General features: G+C 34.5%; 2 protein-coding genes across 3 annotated transcripts in view; both read left to right on the top strand.

The window, feature by feature from the left end:
* Positions 1 to 2,083, top strand: part of LOC111405404 (protein TRIGALACTOSYLDIACYLGLYCEROL 3, chloroplastic-like) — a 27,693-nt gene extending 25,610 nt beyond the window's left edge. Inside the window, exon 6 of the mRNA XM_023034267.1 lies at positions 1,408 to 2,083. Within this exon, the coding sequence (XP_022890035.1) occupies positions 1,408 to 1,439 (32 nt within the window). The 3' untranslated portion in view covers positions 1,440 to 2,083. The remainder of the gene's footprint in view (positions 1 to 1,407) is intronic.
* A 348-nt stretch (positions 2,084 to 2,431) lies between these two features.
* On the top strand, positions 2,432 to 10,731 carry LOC111405403 (CBS domain-containing protein CBSX6-like). 2 transcript variants are annotated; one of them, XM_023034264.1, is made up of 3 exons: positions 2,432 to 3,629; positions 5,697 to 6,240; positions 9,486 to 10,731. In XM_023034264.1, exons 2-3 carry the CDS (start codon positions 5,897 to 5,899, stop codon positions 10,399 to 10,401), a joined length of 1,260 nt encoding a protein of 419 aa, XP_022890032.1. In that variant the 5' UTR covers positions 2,432 to 3,629; positions 5,697 to 5,896; the 3' UTR covers positions 10,402 to 10,731. The 2 variants fall into 2 exon arrangements, with proteins under 2 accessions (XP_022890032.1, XP_022890031.1); XM_023034263.1 differs by lacking the exon at positions 2,432 to 3,629 and adding an exon at positions 4,959 to 5,505.
* Positions 10,732 to 11,762: the final 1,031 nt, after the last annotated feature.

The following is an 11,762-nucleotide window of genomic DNA, read 5'->3' as shown; positions in this document are numbered from 1 at the left end:
ATATATATATATATATATATATATATATATATATATATATATATATATATATTTCAATTTCTAACAGAATATTTTATGTACAACAACACAAATTCATCTTAAGATTGTTGGAAAATTACATCGATAATTGTGCATATTATATTCACAATAAACATATCGTTTATTTGCATGAAATAGAAACGTATTCCAACTTACTGAAATTGAATTTAATAAGGCAAAATGAGAATTTACTGATTTTGAAGAGTATGAATGTGGAACCTTCCCTTTCGATTCTTGAACGATTGAACCTATTCCGAAGAATATGAATCTTTCAATTCTTGAACGATTGAACCTTGCAATATAAATATATAAATTAGATTAATCATTTTCTGAAATCAAATCATAATAAAAGGAAATCAGAAAATGAGGATGAAGATGCAAGTGATGAATTTTTGGCTGAGGTAAGTGTTGGACACTTTGTCCTTTAGATAAATTTGCCCCACATCGGTGCTAACGGTTTTTCGGCAATCATCTCCCAAGATACAACGACCACGTCGAGCCATAGGAGCACTCCAAATGACTTCGACTAGCGAACTCGAACGGAATTTCCTCTCTACCATGATCATGACTTTGATGCAAATGTTTTATGCAAAACCAAAATGTAAATTGGAATGAAATGATATGGTATCTATGACTTTTCTTGAATGAATAAAATTCAAACACATAGGGTCTATATATATAGTAGTTGGAAATGTATGTCAAAAGACACAACTATACCAAGAGACACATATCTTGAAATTCATAATTATTGGACATTAATCATACTCATACCAAGAGTCATGATCTTTCATGCGAAAAACCACATTTTTTCCTCCATATATTTCTAAAATATTTCACAATATTCTATACGATTTTTCCAATAATTTTCAGTATTTAAGCAGTTTACATTTGACTTAATTTCTCATTCACCAAATTAAGAATGCCACTTAGATAATTATGTAAAATGACCAATTTTAGATATAAAATTTCAACACTCTTCTCCTCCAAAATTAACACCATATGTAGGCTTTTATTTCTCCATGGAGGAAAGGTCGTTTGGCAAGGGATGACTGATGAATTCTCCTCATCAACAAATCCAATTGTTCGGCAGATAAAATTTTATTATTCTCCTCATGAAATCTAACAATTTTCTTTCCATTATTGTTTGAATCCTCCCACGGGAATCCAGTGTGCAGTTTCATTGAATATTATGTGCATAAGAATTTCAGAAACATTAAAATGACATTGAGTACGTAACATGATAACCCCACTCTTGTTTTAACTTCACCGTTTCTATGTACACCAACCCACACGCTTGCATTTGCACAAATTGTAGATGTTTGATTGACCGCATTGCTTTTTGCTTACCACATGATTGGATACTTTCAGTTTGCATCTGGGAGCTTGGATGGACCAATTAGATATTACCAAATTGAGGCAACACACAGAATATGGGTTCTTGAATACCAATTTCTTCATATTTCAAGTCATATTTTATGACAATTGAGACGTGATAGATTTTCCCCCGTGAATTGGAGTGAGGAATAGGTTCAAGTTTGATGAAGTGTTCAATGGCCCGGCAATACAGTCCACCGACATCCCCCTTTCCCCAGTTTTGTTCCGTCCGATTATTCTTCCTTCAGGCTTTGCTTTATACTCGGGTCATATGGGGCCTTGTTGGATAGCATTGTCAACGTGAAACGAGTTGAAATAGAACTAGTTGTGATGCCTACTTGATTAGAGGAACTCACTCTCCTTGTGTTTTGTAAGAATCAAAAATGATGCACAGTAGCATTTTTAGGTATAGTTGCAACTAACAGAAATGATAAACTGATGTACCATTGATTGATGAGATATAATCCCACTTTTATTTCTTTGGCTGGGATTTAGTTCTTGCATCAGTTCATTTGTTTCCGCTTTCGATATTTATTTTTGTTTCTGCATATTGAGCGGAAACTTGAGGGACAAAGTGAAAATAGAGATGATTTCTAAGGGTTTGCTTGGGAGTTTTGGGGGACCGGTTATAAACATTTTTAAGGTATCAATTTTAATCGTTTATGAGTTGATCGATTTTGAGTACTTATAGTAGTGATTTTTTAAATAAGTTATTATCTACCGGTTTTGAAACTTTATAAAAGAATAAATTTACATATATGTTTCTTAGTGAAAATTTCAATTTATAATTTTTGGGAAGAAATTTTTTTGCTCACAAGTGAAATTTTATTTAGAGGTAATTTTTTGGATTAATAGCAGAAAACCCTCTGAAATGTCGAGACACTCAAAATTAACCAACATTCATAGAAACCGAACCAAGAAATGCAGAAAATAAAAGTACAAAAATAATGAACACGATGATTTTTTCGGCTGAAGCCTCAAAGGTTAAGCACAAGTGCCTAATCCCCTGTTGAGCATCCACTATCAATGGATTCAGCTCGATTGCACTATAAAGCCCTCAAAATCAGGCCGTAAGTATACAATGTTTCAGAATATTACAATATACAAGTCACAAAGACTTATCTCATAGAGATTCACCAAGGTAGACCACGGTTCACGAAGAAACCACGAACAGATCACTCAGACACATAAGTCACAGGAACTGCCATCCAAGAATCACATGACTTCACAAGTCATTAAACAATGTGTAAGCTATTTCACACAGGAAACACAAGAAATCACCAAGATTTCATCAAACCCGACTGCACATCACATGAAACCACTTAGGTTTCCATAAACTCAACACAGCAGTTCACCATGTTAGAGATCTATAATATATTATGGATTAACTCAAGAAAGAGTTCTGAAAATCACTCAAGAATAGAGCCAAAATGAGAGATTCATCGAGAGAGAAAGAGAGGCGACTAAAAAACCCTCGAACTCGAGAAGCCGAATGGAGTAGAATGAAAAACCAACAGCCACCCAAACCATTTAGGGTTAAATACATAGAATGATCTAGAATCAAATCCAACGGCCAAGAGATCAGCACGTGTCACAATCCAATTAACTCCTTCCATTAGTAAAGTGTCACTTTACAAAACACGCTTTTAGTTAAAATTGTGGAAGCATAATTTAAATCAAAGTGATCAACAGTTCGACTCCCAACACCCTCCTAAAAAAGTTTTCATGTGTCATATATTATCTACCTATTGAAAATCTCAGAAAATCCCTTGTTTGAAACCTTTTGAGCGAAAAAACCCAGAGCTATCAAGATTCATAAGATCTGTTGTTAAACAGTAAAGAATGTCAAAATTAAAAATGAATAATTATAATTTATTTTTTAACAGATTAAATCCAATTTTTTAATGTGTCTAACCAGTCGAGAACCGCCACTGAACATCTGAAAAGATAAAGCTTAGGTGGAGCTGACTCAATAGCACGTCGGCTTCCATCTCTGTTCGTGTTTCTTGGCCAAGCATTTGTTCAAAATATCTTTCGCAGCGTCGGAAATATTTTTGAGTATTGGATTACCAAATCCAATCCGTAGAAACAATTCTGCATCACTCCGAGCAGTCGATCAAATGCGTTTCCCTGTGATCACTCCGACGGACTTCACATCGGCGGTAGAAACTGAAAGATGAGGATCAACCTTTGCCGCTACATGTACGGTTCCATAGGTAAGGTACCTGCTCCAAGAATGCGATCTTTACCCTAGAAACCCCATTAATTTTCTTTTCCTTGACTAGAATTGGAACAAAGTATAGTTAATTTCCTCTCTCAATTTCAAGTCTTCAACACCCTAAGTTCAAGGCATTTCTCAATCAGGTTGAGTTGCCTGCAATTTCGCGAAGAGAATTCTTCGGGTCGAGAATATAAGTCAAAGAATGATGGTCCTTTTGGGATGACAATTTTCTGAATTTGACAGTGAATCTTCCTCAAGGGACTAGTTTGTTAATGAGGGCAGCTTTTACCGATGGTTACGTGCTGTCTAAATATGCAGAGGTTTTGTGGGAAGCTATTACTGAAATTTGTGGAGCACAGTGCAGCAATGTGTAGGTCATAAGGCTAAGTCATCAAGGAATATAGAGGATCATCATCCTTGGATGGTTATTCTTTGCTGTCAATAATAATATCAAGGTTTCTATAATCTCTGGGGAAGAAGATGAATTGGGGGTGGGGTGAAAAATAAAGTTTTAAAAATTTGGGATTGTAGTTGGCACATATGATTAAAAAAAATAAAAAATAAAAAATAAAAAGTTTGGATACTAAAATTGTAATTATACCTCTTTAATATTGGCCTTTTTTTTAAAAAAAAAAAGGTAATTCTGAATGATCTTGACGGTAGGATTTCTTGTCATACAAAAGTTTTCAAGTAGGGGGGGTATTTTGCGATTTCTAATAGGTATGAGGGTATAACGTACATGAAAACGTTTTTAGTGAAGTTTTCTGGTAATAATCCTTTTTTTTTTTTAAATATAAGTTAATATTTAACTTAAAAAAGTTAAAATAAAGATAAATATTTACTTAAAATTTTAAATCAGTATTTTATTACTTATAAGTAAATTCAATAATTATAAGTTAATTTTGTGCTTTTAAATAATTTTTACGCATAAGTGAATTTTTTAATTATAAGTAACATTTTATATTTTATAAATTAATTTTTTTCTTATTAGTAGTATTTTTACTTTATAAACAATTTTTTACACAAAAGTGATTTTTCAATTATAATGTAACTTTTTGCTTATAAATAACGTTCTTAGTTAATATATCTTTATTTATAAGTTAGTTTTGTACAAAATATGTTGGTTGAAAATAATTATTTTATAAATGGTAAAATGAAAAGAAAATATGAAAAAAGGGTCAAAAAATCAAATTAAAAATATGCTACATTAACTTTGGGTGGTTTTTAAGTCATTCAAAATCGGTGTCTAAAGAATCTAACAAGCATCAATTTTTTTAATCTCTCATAAATAATGTCATCCAAGATAGATTAAAATCGGCAAAAAAGAAAAAGTACTTTCAAGCATGCCGATTTAGGCTTTAGTTCCAACTTTTGACTTGACGTGGGGAAACATCACCTTTCTACATATGAACATATTTAATTCTTCATTTCCCATCACATGTCCCAATCCATAAAATTGCTGAGATATTTATAGACAAGGTAGAATTTAATGCTAACTAAATTTTAAAAATTAAACATATTAAAAGTTAAAAACTTCAATTCATCGGCAAATTCATGTCAAGATGATGTTAGGAAAAAATTACAGAGAGTTCAACATAATAAATCACATGCGAAGATCGCTACAAGTTCGAGTGTCAAATATAAAGTATAGGAATATAAAGCCAAAAAGCTACTGTTTGATCAATTATTTATCCTGTCTCATCCCTTCGTTCTTCAAGAATCAAGATTCATCTACATCCACCCCAAAAGAGCGTATACAAGAAAAAGTCAAATCTGATTGTCATCTGCGGATAGCGTTTCCAGGGGCGGGCTTCACCGTGCAACCCACCCAAAAGAGCGAATATTATGCCATCTTAGTTATTCTAAATATAGTAAGTAGTATTCGTGTATGGTGCCTACTTCTTCTCTTTCAAGTTTTCACTCCATTTCTATTAGTATTGTTGTTAACGTCAGATTATTGCCCATTCCTCGTTCTCGCCTTTTTCTCGTCTTTCTTCATTCTCTGTTATCGTCTTAGCCTTTTGCCATCTCTTAATTGAGTTCAAGATTGGATCTTTTACAGATCGCTCACTTGCTCATAATATAAAGCAAGCAATTGTTCATTAAGGGGTCCAGCCAGTTGTTCCTCATAATAAATTCTATCACTGCACAGCAAGACATACAATCTGTTCCAGATAATTCAGAGAAACCAATATTCTCTCAGAATCAACTTGAAACAACGAGGACCCATACTACCGATATTAGTGTGGAAAATTACAAGAAATGGCATCAGTGTTTTTGTACCATGTGGTGGGGGATCTGACGGTGGGAAAACCTGAGCTGGTTGAGTTTGCAGAGACAGAAACAGTGGAGGCCGCCATTCGGGCCATAGGAGAATCCTCGGAGGGAGGAATTCCAGTGTGGAACAAGAGATCACAGAAGAGTGTGATTGAGAATGCAGAAATGAGGCAGCAGAGATTTGTGGGCATCTTGAATTCCCTTGATATTGTGGCATTCTTGGCCAGAGAGGAGTGTGTGGCCGATCAGGCTAAGGCCATCAAGACACCAGTTTCCGAGGTTGTAATTCACAACAATTCTGCGCTAAAGGCGGTTGATCCTGGCACAAGGTTCGCTCTCTTACTTTAACCTGTGCTACCTTCTCAGTTTCTTGCCAGTAGCTTGAAACTTCGAATGTTTTGGGATTTGTGAATAAGTTGTATGATTTTTCATTTGTGATTCTTGGTATTATGCATGAAAATTTCACATAACCTGACTTCAGTTCTCTTTGAAACTTGGATTTAGAGGTGTCAAAGGACCAATGGGAGAAATTCCAATACGATTAAGTTCAAAACTCTTGTCGAATGTTTTCAGATTAACAAGAATGAATGACACAATCTCCATAGAAAAAATAATGATTGCAAATGACGTAGAGGTGTAGAATTTGACAACTCCATATAAATGCTCATTAACTTCACTGTTATTTTCTCCTTATTAACTAACCGAGGAAAATGGAGTTTTTCAGAACCTTCACTCTTTACCATCTTATTTTCAAGGTTCTAAGTTAAGTCTAGAGTATGAGAAGTAGTTATAATACTGCAATAGGATATAATGCATTTGCTTATAAACAGGGATATGGAACCTTATCTTGATCAATTGTGAAAATGCCATTATATATTATAAAGATGTACTTATGACTTGCTATACTTGCAAAATTAGTAGCTATCTCTTACCAGATGACGAAAATAGGGGTGAATTAGTTGAACTTTAAATGCCAATTCATAAGCTATTATTTTAAGAGAATTCGATGTTTTTTGTAGCAGACATTCTTCTAGAAGTTGGCAAAAGGTGATTTTATTCCTTTTCTCTCATTTTCTTTATGTATAAGTGTCGCTTTTTGTCTCTCCCACACACAATAAGATTCTTGTCTCATTCACTTGTTAGGCTTCTCATTTTCTTTATTGTTTTGGTCATTTGGACTGCACACAACTAAGTAGAAGTATCCAAATGTTGAAACGGTGAAGTGCGAGGGACATTAGTAATTGCAAAAACATGACTCTATAAGTATATATTGAGTGTTATATATACTTAGACATGGCTGGACTTGACAAGTGAATTTTATTTTCAAAATTTACAGAAATTTACATGAAATATTATAAAAATAAATTTGGACTGTATATACAATTATAGAAGCAATCAGTTTTGACATTGTACCATTGGTGGCAAAATCTTACTTGGTTCCTGTATTTGTTACCTCAATGAAGTAACTAGTTATTATTTAGGAAGTGGAAAATCTCTGGGGTACTATCATTCACTCTGTTAACTTCTATTTGGAAAGCATAACTTTTATCTGGAAAATCAATGAAGACTCATAAGGTTATAAGACCTTTTGTAAAACTAAGGTTCTTGACTTTACCAACAATCATGTCCAACGAAATATAGGATGCTCCAGAAACCCAAGAAGTGTATGTGCATTGTGCACCTTCCATGGTTTAAAAATATCCCTTCCAGCAGTGCACCTCAGGAAGAACCTTTATGAGGCGTACACTTCTACTGATTGAAATTGAATTGGCCCTGATTATAAAAGAATTAGAGAGAGCCTTCTTGAAATTGTGTTGATCTTCTGTAACCTACTTGTCTAGAGTTTTCTTTATTGACTGATGAGGGTCCCTTGCAAGTGTTTTAAGCATTTTCTTTTCTTTTCCTTTTTTTCCCTTTCCATTTTGTTAATTTTGTACATGTTCTTTCTCTCTCAGAAAAGGTGTTGCGTGAGTGCTAGAAATATAGTTGATTTGAGTTTGATGGTTTTGGCTAGGGAGTAAAATTGCACATACTAATTTTATTTATTTATTTATTTTTATATTCAGAGAATGTGTGTGTTGGGGTAAGGGTGCGGGGTTGGGACAAGGGAGAAATTCTCATAGATTCTTTCTATATCTATTCAGATTTTATTACAATTTCTTTCTTTACCCCGTTCTGTTATTTTATTTAAACAAATAGATCATACATGGTGAAGGATCTGTTAAAAGGTAATTGTTGGGAAGGTGCAATAAGGATTTCAAAAATGATATATATTGATTACTGAAAGAACAGAAAACATACATAAAGAGCTTGCCATCTTCTGTAAAGAAGCTGTTGCAGTGCTATTCTAAGTATTTCATTCAACTTTTTTATATTTCTTTAATATGTCATATTCCACTCTTATTATTGATCGTATTCGCTGTCACAATGTTAGGGTAGTAATAGCACTGACTAACTGAACTTACTATATTGAACTTCTTGTACTTATTCCCTGTTCCCTACAAAGAACTAGTCTTTAGAAATAAAAGTTCGGAAATTATATACATTTCTTCAGGGAAATATTGCCTCTAACAAGATGGCTACATTGGCAGGAGAGGTGGCTGCTTATCTCTCTCTTTTTACTTGAATAATATCTAGAGAAGGGAAAATTATGAATACACGGGCATTCTACATGTTAGGAACATTTGCAAGAGAAGGTGCTTGTGCGTCATTAGTAAAATTGCTTGATTCACAGCCATTCCATTTTCTTCTAAATATTTGTATATTTTACCATAGTTTGCAGATGTTAAGATTTTGAAATGAAGGTTTTGATCTTTTTGGAAGTCTTATTTTAATGTTATTATGTCTATGATGCTCTTCCATCAACCTTTCTAATTCTCTCTCACCCATCTTTGAAAATGAAGAAACAAGGCTTTAAGCCTCAAGAAGTTAACTGACTCTCTTATCCCTTTCCTTCCAGGCTAGCAAGTGTCCTTACAATCACAGACACATAAAAGAAAGTATCTTTTTAACTGGAGACGGGGATGGGGAGTGTCTTTAAGTGCCCATTGTTTTGTATAACTGTACATATCAGTCTGTAGCACTGCAACCAGTATGTATAAGAATCTGTAATATAGAACTTAAGTACCCAATTAACTTTAAGAAGTCGGAATAATCCTTTGGAAAGCTTTATAGTTTTCAGGCCTAATGATCTTTCAAACATTAATCTGTTTCTCCTCTGTCCTTTTACATGTGAACTGTTCTCTTGAATGACATTTATTTTACCTTTCCTTTTCAACACCGTTATCTTCATTTTTATAAAGTAAAAAATTTTGCCAATCACTACCTTCCTTCTCTTGCTATGGGCAGCCTGAGATTTTTAAGGCTATCTCTGTTTATGCACATGCTGAAAATTTTAATTGCATTGTGAACTCCTGATATTTACTACTTCAATTTAAAAAAAAAAAAAAAAAATGGGATTCCTTTGTTGTTCCATGTGTTAAAGCTTATGTGGGACCCAATTAGCATTTGTTACATTCTCGCTTTAGTGTTCCTTAATAGTACTTATAATTCTGATATTTGTTTCTTGTATAAGATTGATAGATGCTCTGGAGATGATGAAGCAAGGTGTGAAGCGACTCCTTATTCCCAAAAGCATAGTCTGGAGAGGCATGAGCAAGCGCTTCTCAGTTCTATACAATGGAAAATGGCTCAAGAACATCGACACTTCTAGTGGCAATAACACAAACCCTATTGCCAACACTAACCTTCCATCGTCATCATCTTCCACCGACATCATTCAGGACAAGTTTTGTTGTCTGTCAAGAGAAGATGTTCTACGTTTCATCATTGGTTGCCTTGGTGCCTTGGCTCCTTTACCACTTTCCTCAATTGCTTCCCTTGGAATCATCAATCCAAACTACTGCTCTATTGAAGCATCTTTCCCAGCCATTGATGCCACCAAAAATCGTCCCCATGATCCATGTGCAGTTGCTGTTGTGGAGCCAACGTCAGATGGTCAATATAACATCATCGGTGAAATATCTGCCTCTAAACTATGGAAATGTGATTACTTAGCTGCATCATGGGCACTTGCTAATCTCTCTGCTGGACAGTTTGTTATGGGGGTTGAAGATAACCTGACATCAAGATCACTTCCTGATATTGCGCTTAATCAAATGGTCGGGGAATCGAATTTAGGTAATGGAGGAATCCCAGCCAGGCAAAAAAAATTCAGCAGCAGAAGTATTGGGTTCTTTAGCAATGCCGCAAATTCAAGTTTTGGGGTTGGTAGGAGCATGTATCGGGGTAGAAGTGCACCATTAACGTGTAAAGTTACTAGTTCGCTGGCTGCAGTAATGGCTCAAATATTATCTCACCGGGCAACACATGTTTGGGTTACAGAGGCTGAAAACGATGACATATTAGTTGGTGTCGTAGGTTATGCTGATATCTTGGCTGCAGTTACCAGACAACCGGTTCCAGCCGTTTCGGAAAGCCAGCCATCTTGAGTTTTTGCCAGCCCATATTTCTGCAAGAATTTTGGGATAGTTGTGCTTGTTTATGCATTGCATTGATTTGTCTTGGTAATGTTACAACTTAAACAGAAGTTTAATGTTGTGTAAGTTGAAGTGATTCTGAGAATGACATATACCTAAAACATATTAGCCTGCGTCTGGGGTTTTCAGTCAGTCTTTAGTTAAAAATTGTATGGCCAAACTTTAAACAAACTTTGGGGATGAGAGATGCAATTATGTTTTTCCCCGTTGAACTTACAAAAGGTGCATTTGTGTTGTAAATATTATTCTTTTGGGAATAATATAGGGTGTATTTACAATTTATATACTATATTTTACAAATTTATGTTTGCATATCCTATTTTAGACGGGGTGGCTATATTCATACTGGCATTGCAACCTGTAAGTGCACTACATTGTAAGTGCGCTAGATTTTAACTGCATTAAAGTTTCTAATATTTATTTATTGTTGTATTTATGTTCTCTATTTTTTTCACTGGCATATTTATTATCAATATATCATTAATTAGCAAATTTTGTCCATTTTTAAAGAAGATAATAAGACTTATTTTTAACTGCAATTTTTTTTTTATTCTAAAATATACTAACAAAATTTTGGATAAAACATTTATTAGAAACAATATGTGATAAATAATTGAAGATTGATGATGATAATGTATTGAAAAAATAGGAAACATAAGTGTTAAAATAAAAACTACAGCTAGAATTGTTTTTCAAGTTTGCATTTCATAAATAAGATTTTTAAGTGTTATCTTTCATAATTCAGATTATAATTAAATATTTGTCATTTATTAAATAAATATCTACTTTCTCCCTCTAACATGAGGCCTAATTCAACACTGGTTGTTTCTGCCACTTGTTCTCTGAACATCAGCGCTGTCACTATGCGTCGGCTATACTACTCGGTACAGGAGCATTGTTCGCAGTGCGCACAGGAGTTTTGCACGGAGCAACGATGATTTTGAACGCAGTCTGAAATCAGAAGTTCGTGCTTAACGTGAAGGAAAGCACTTCTACTCTCTCTGAGGCAGCGGGGATTCGAATTCCTGAGGGTAGGGTACTACAAAGGAAGTTGACAATTGCTGTGAGCAAACATATTAATGATGAGGAAGGCATTTTTGATTCGCGAGGAGCAGATACCAAAAGGAGTGTCACAACAAGCAGATATCGTAAGGAGTGGTGATGAGTGCCGTCATGCACAATAGATGCGGTGCACGTCTACGTAGTATCTTACTAGCCGCCGTAGTACTGAAGAGTCATTGTGGTACTAAATCATAGTAAGATATGACGCTTCGGTGACATGACAGATTTGTGAGATTTGTTGAAGAGGACGA

This window comes from Olea europaea, chromosome 12 (genome assembly GCF_002742605.1).
Source record: "Olea europaea var. sylvestris chromosome 12, O_europaea_v1, whole genome shotgun sequence".
Taxonomy (NCBI): Eukaryota; Viridiplantae; Streptophyta; class Magnoliopsida; order Lamiales; family Oleaceae; genus Olea; species Olea europaea.
This window is presented reverse-complemented; position numbering and strand designations above follow the sequence as displayed.

Excerpts from the sequence above, each read along its gene's own strand:
- LOC111405403 (XM_023034264.1), top strand. The coding sequence starts at position 5,897 with ATGGCATCAGTGTTTTTGTACCATGTGGTGGGGGATCTGACGGTGGGA. Across the intron at positions 6,241-9,485 it reads GCGGTTGATCCTGGCACAAG|ATTGATAGATGCTCTGGAGA; the intron begins GTTCGCTCTCTT and ends TTCTTGTATAAG.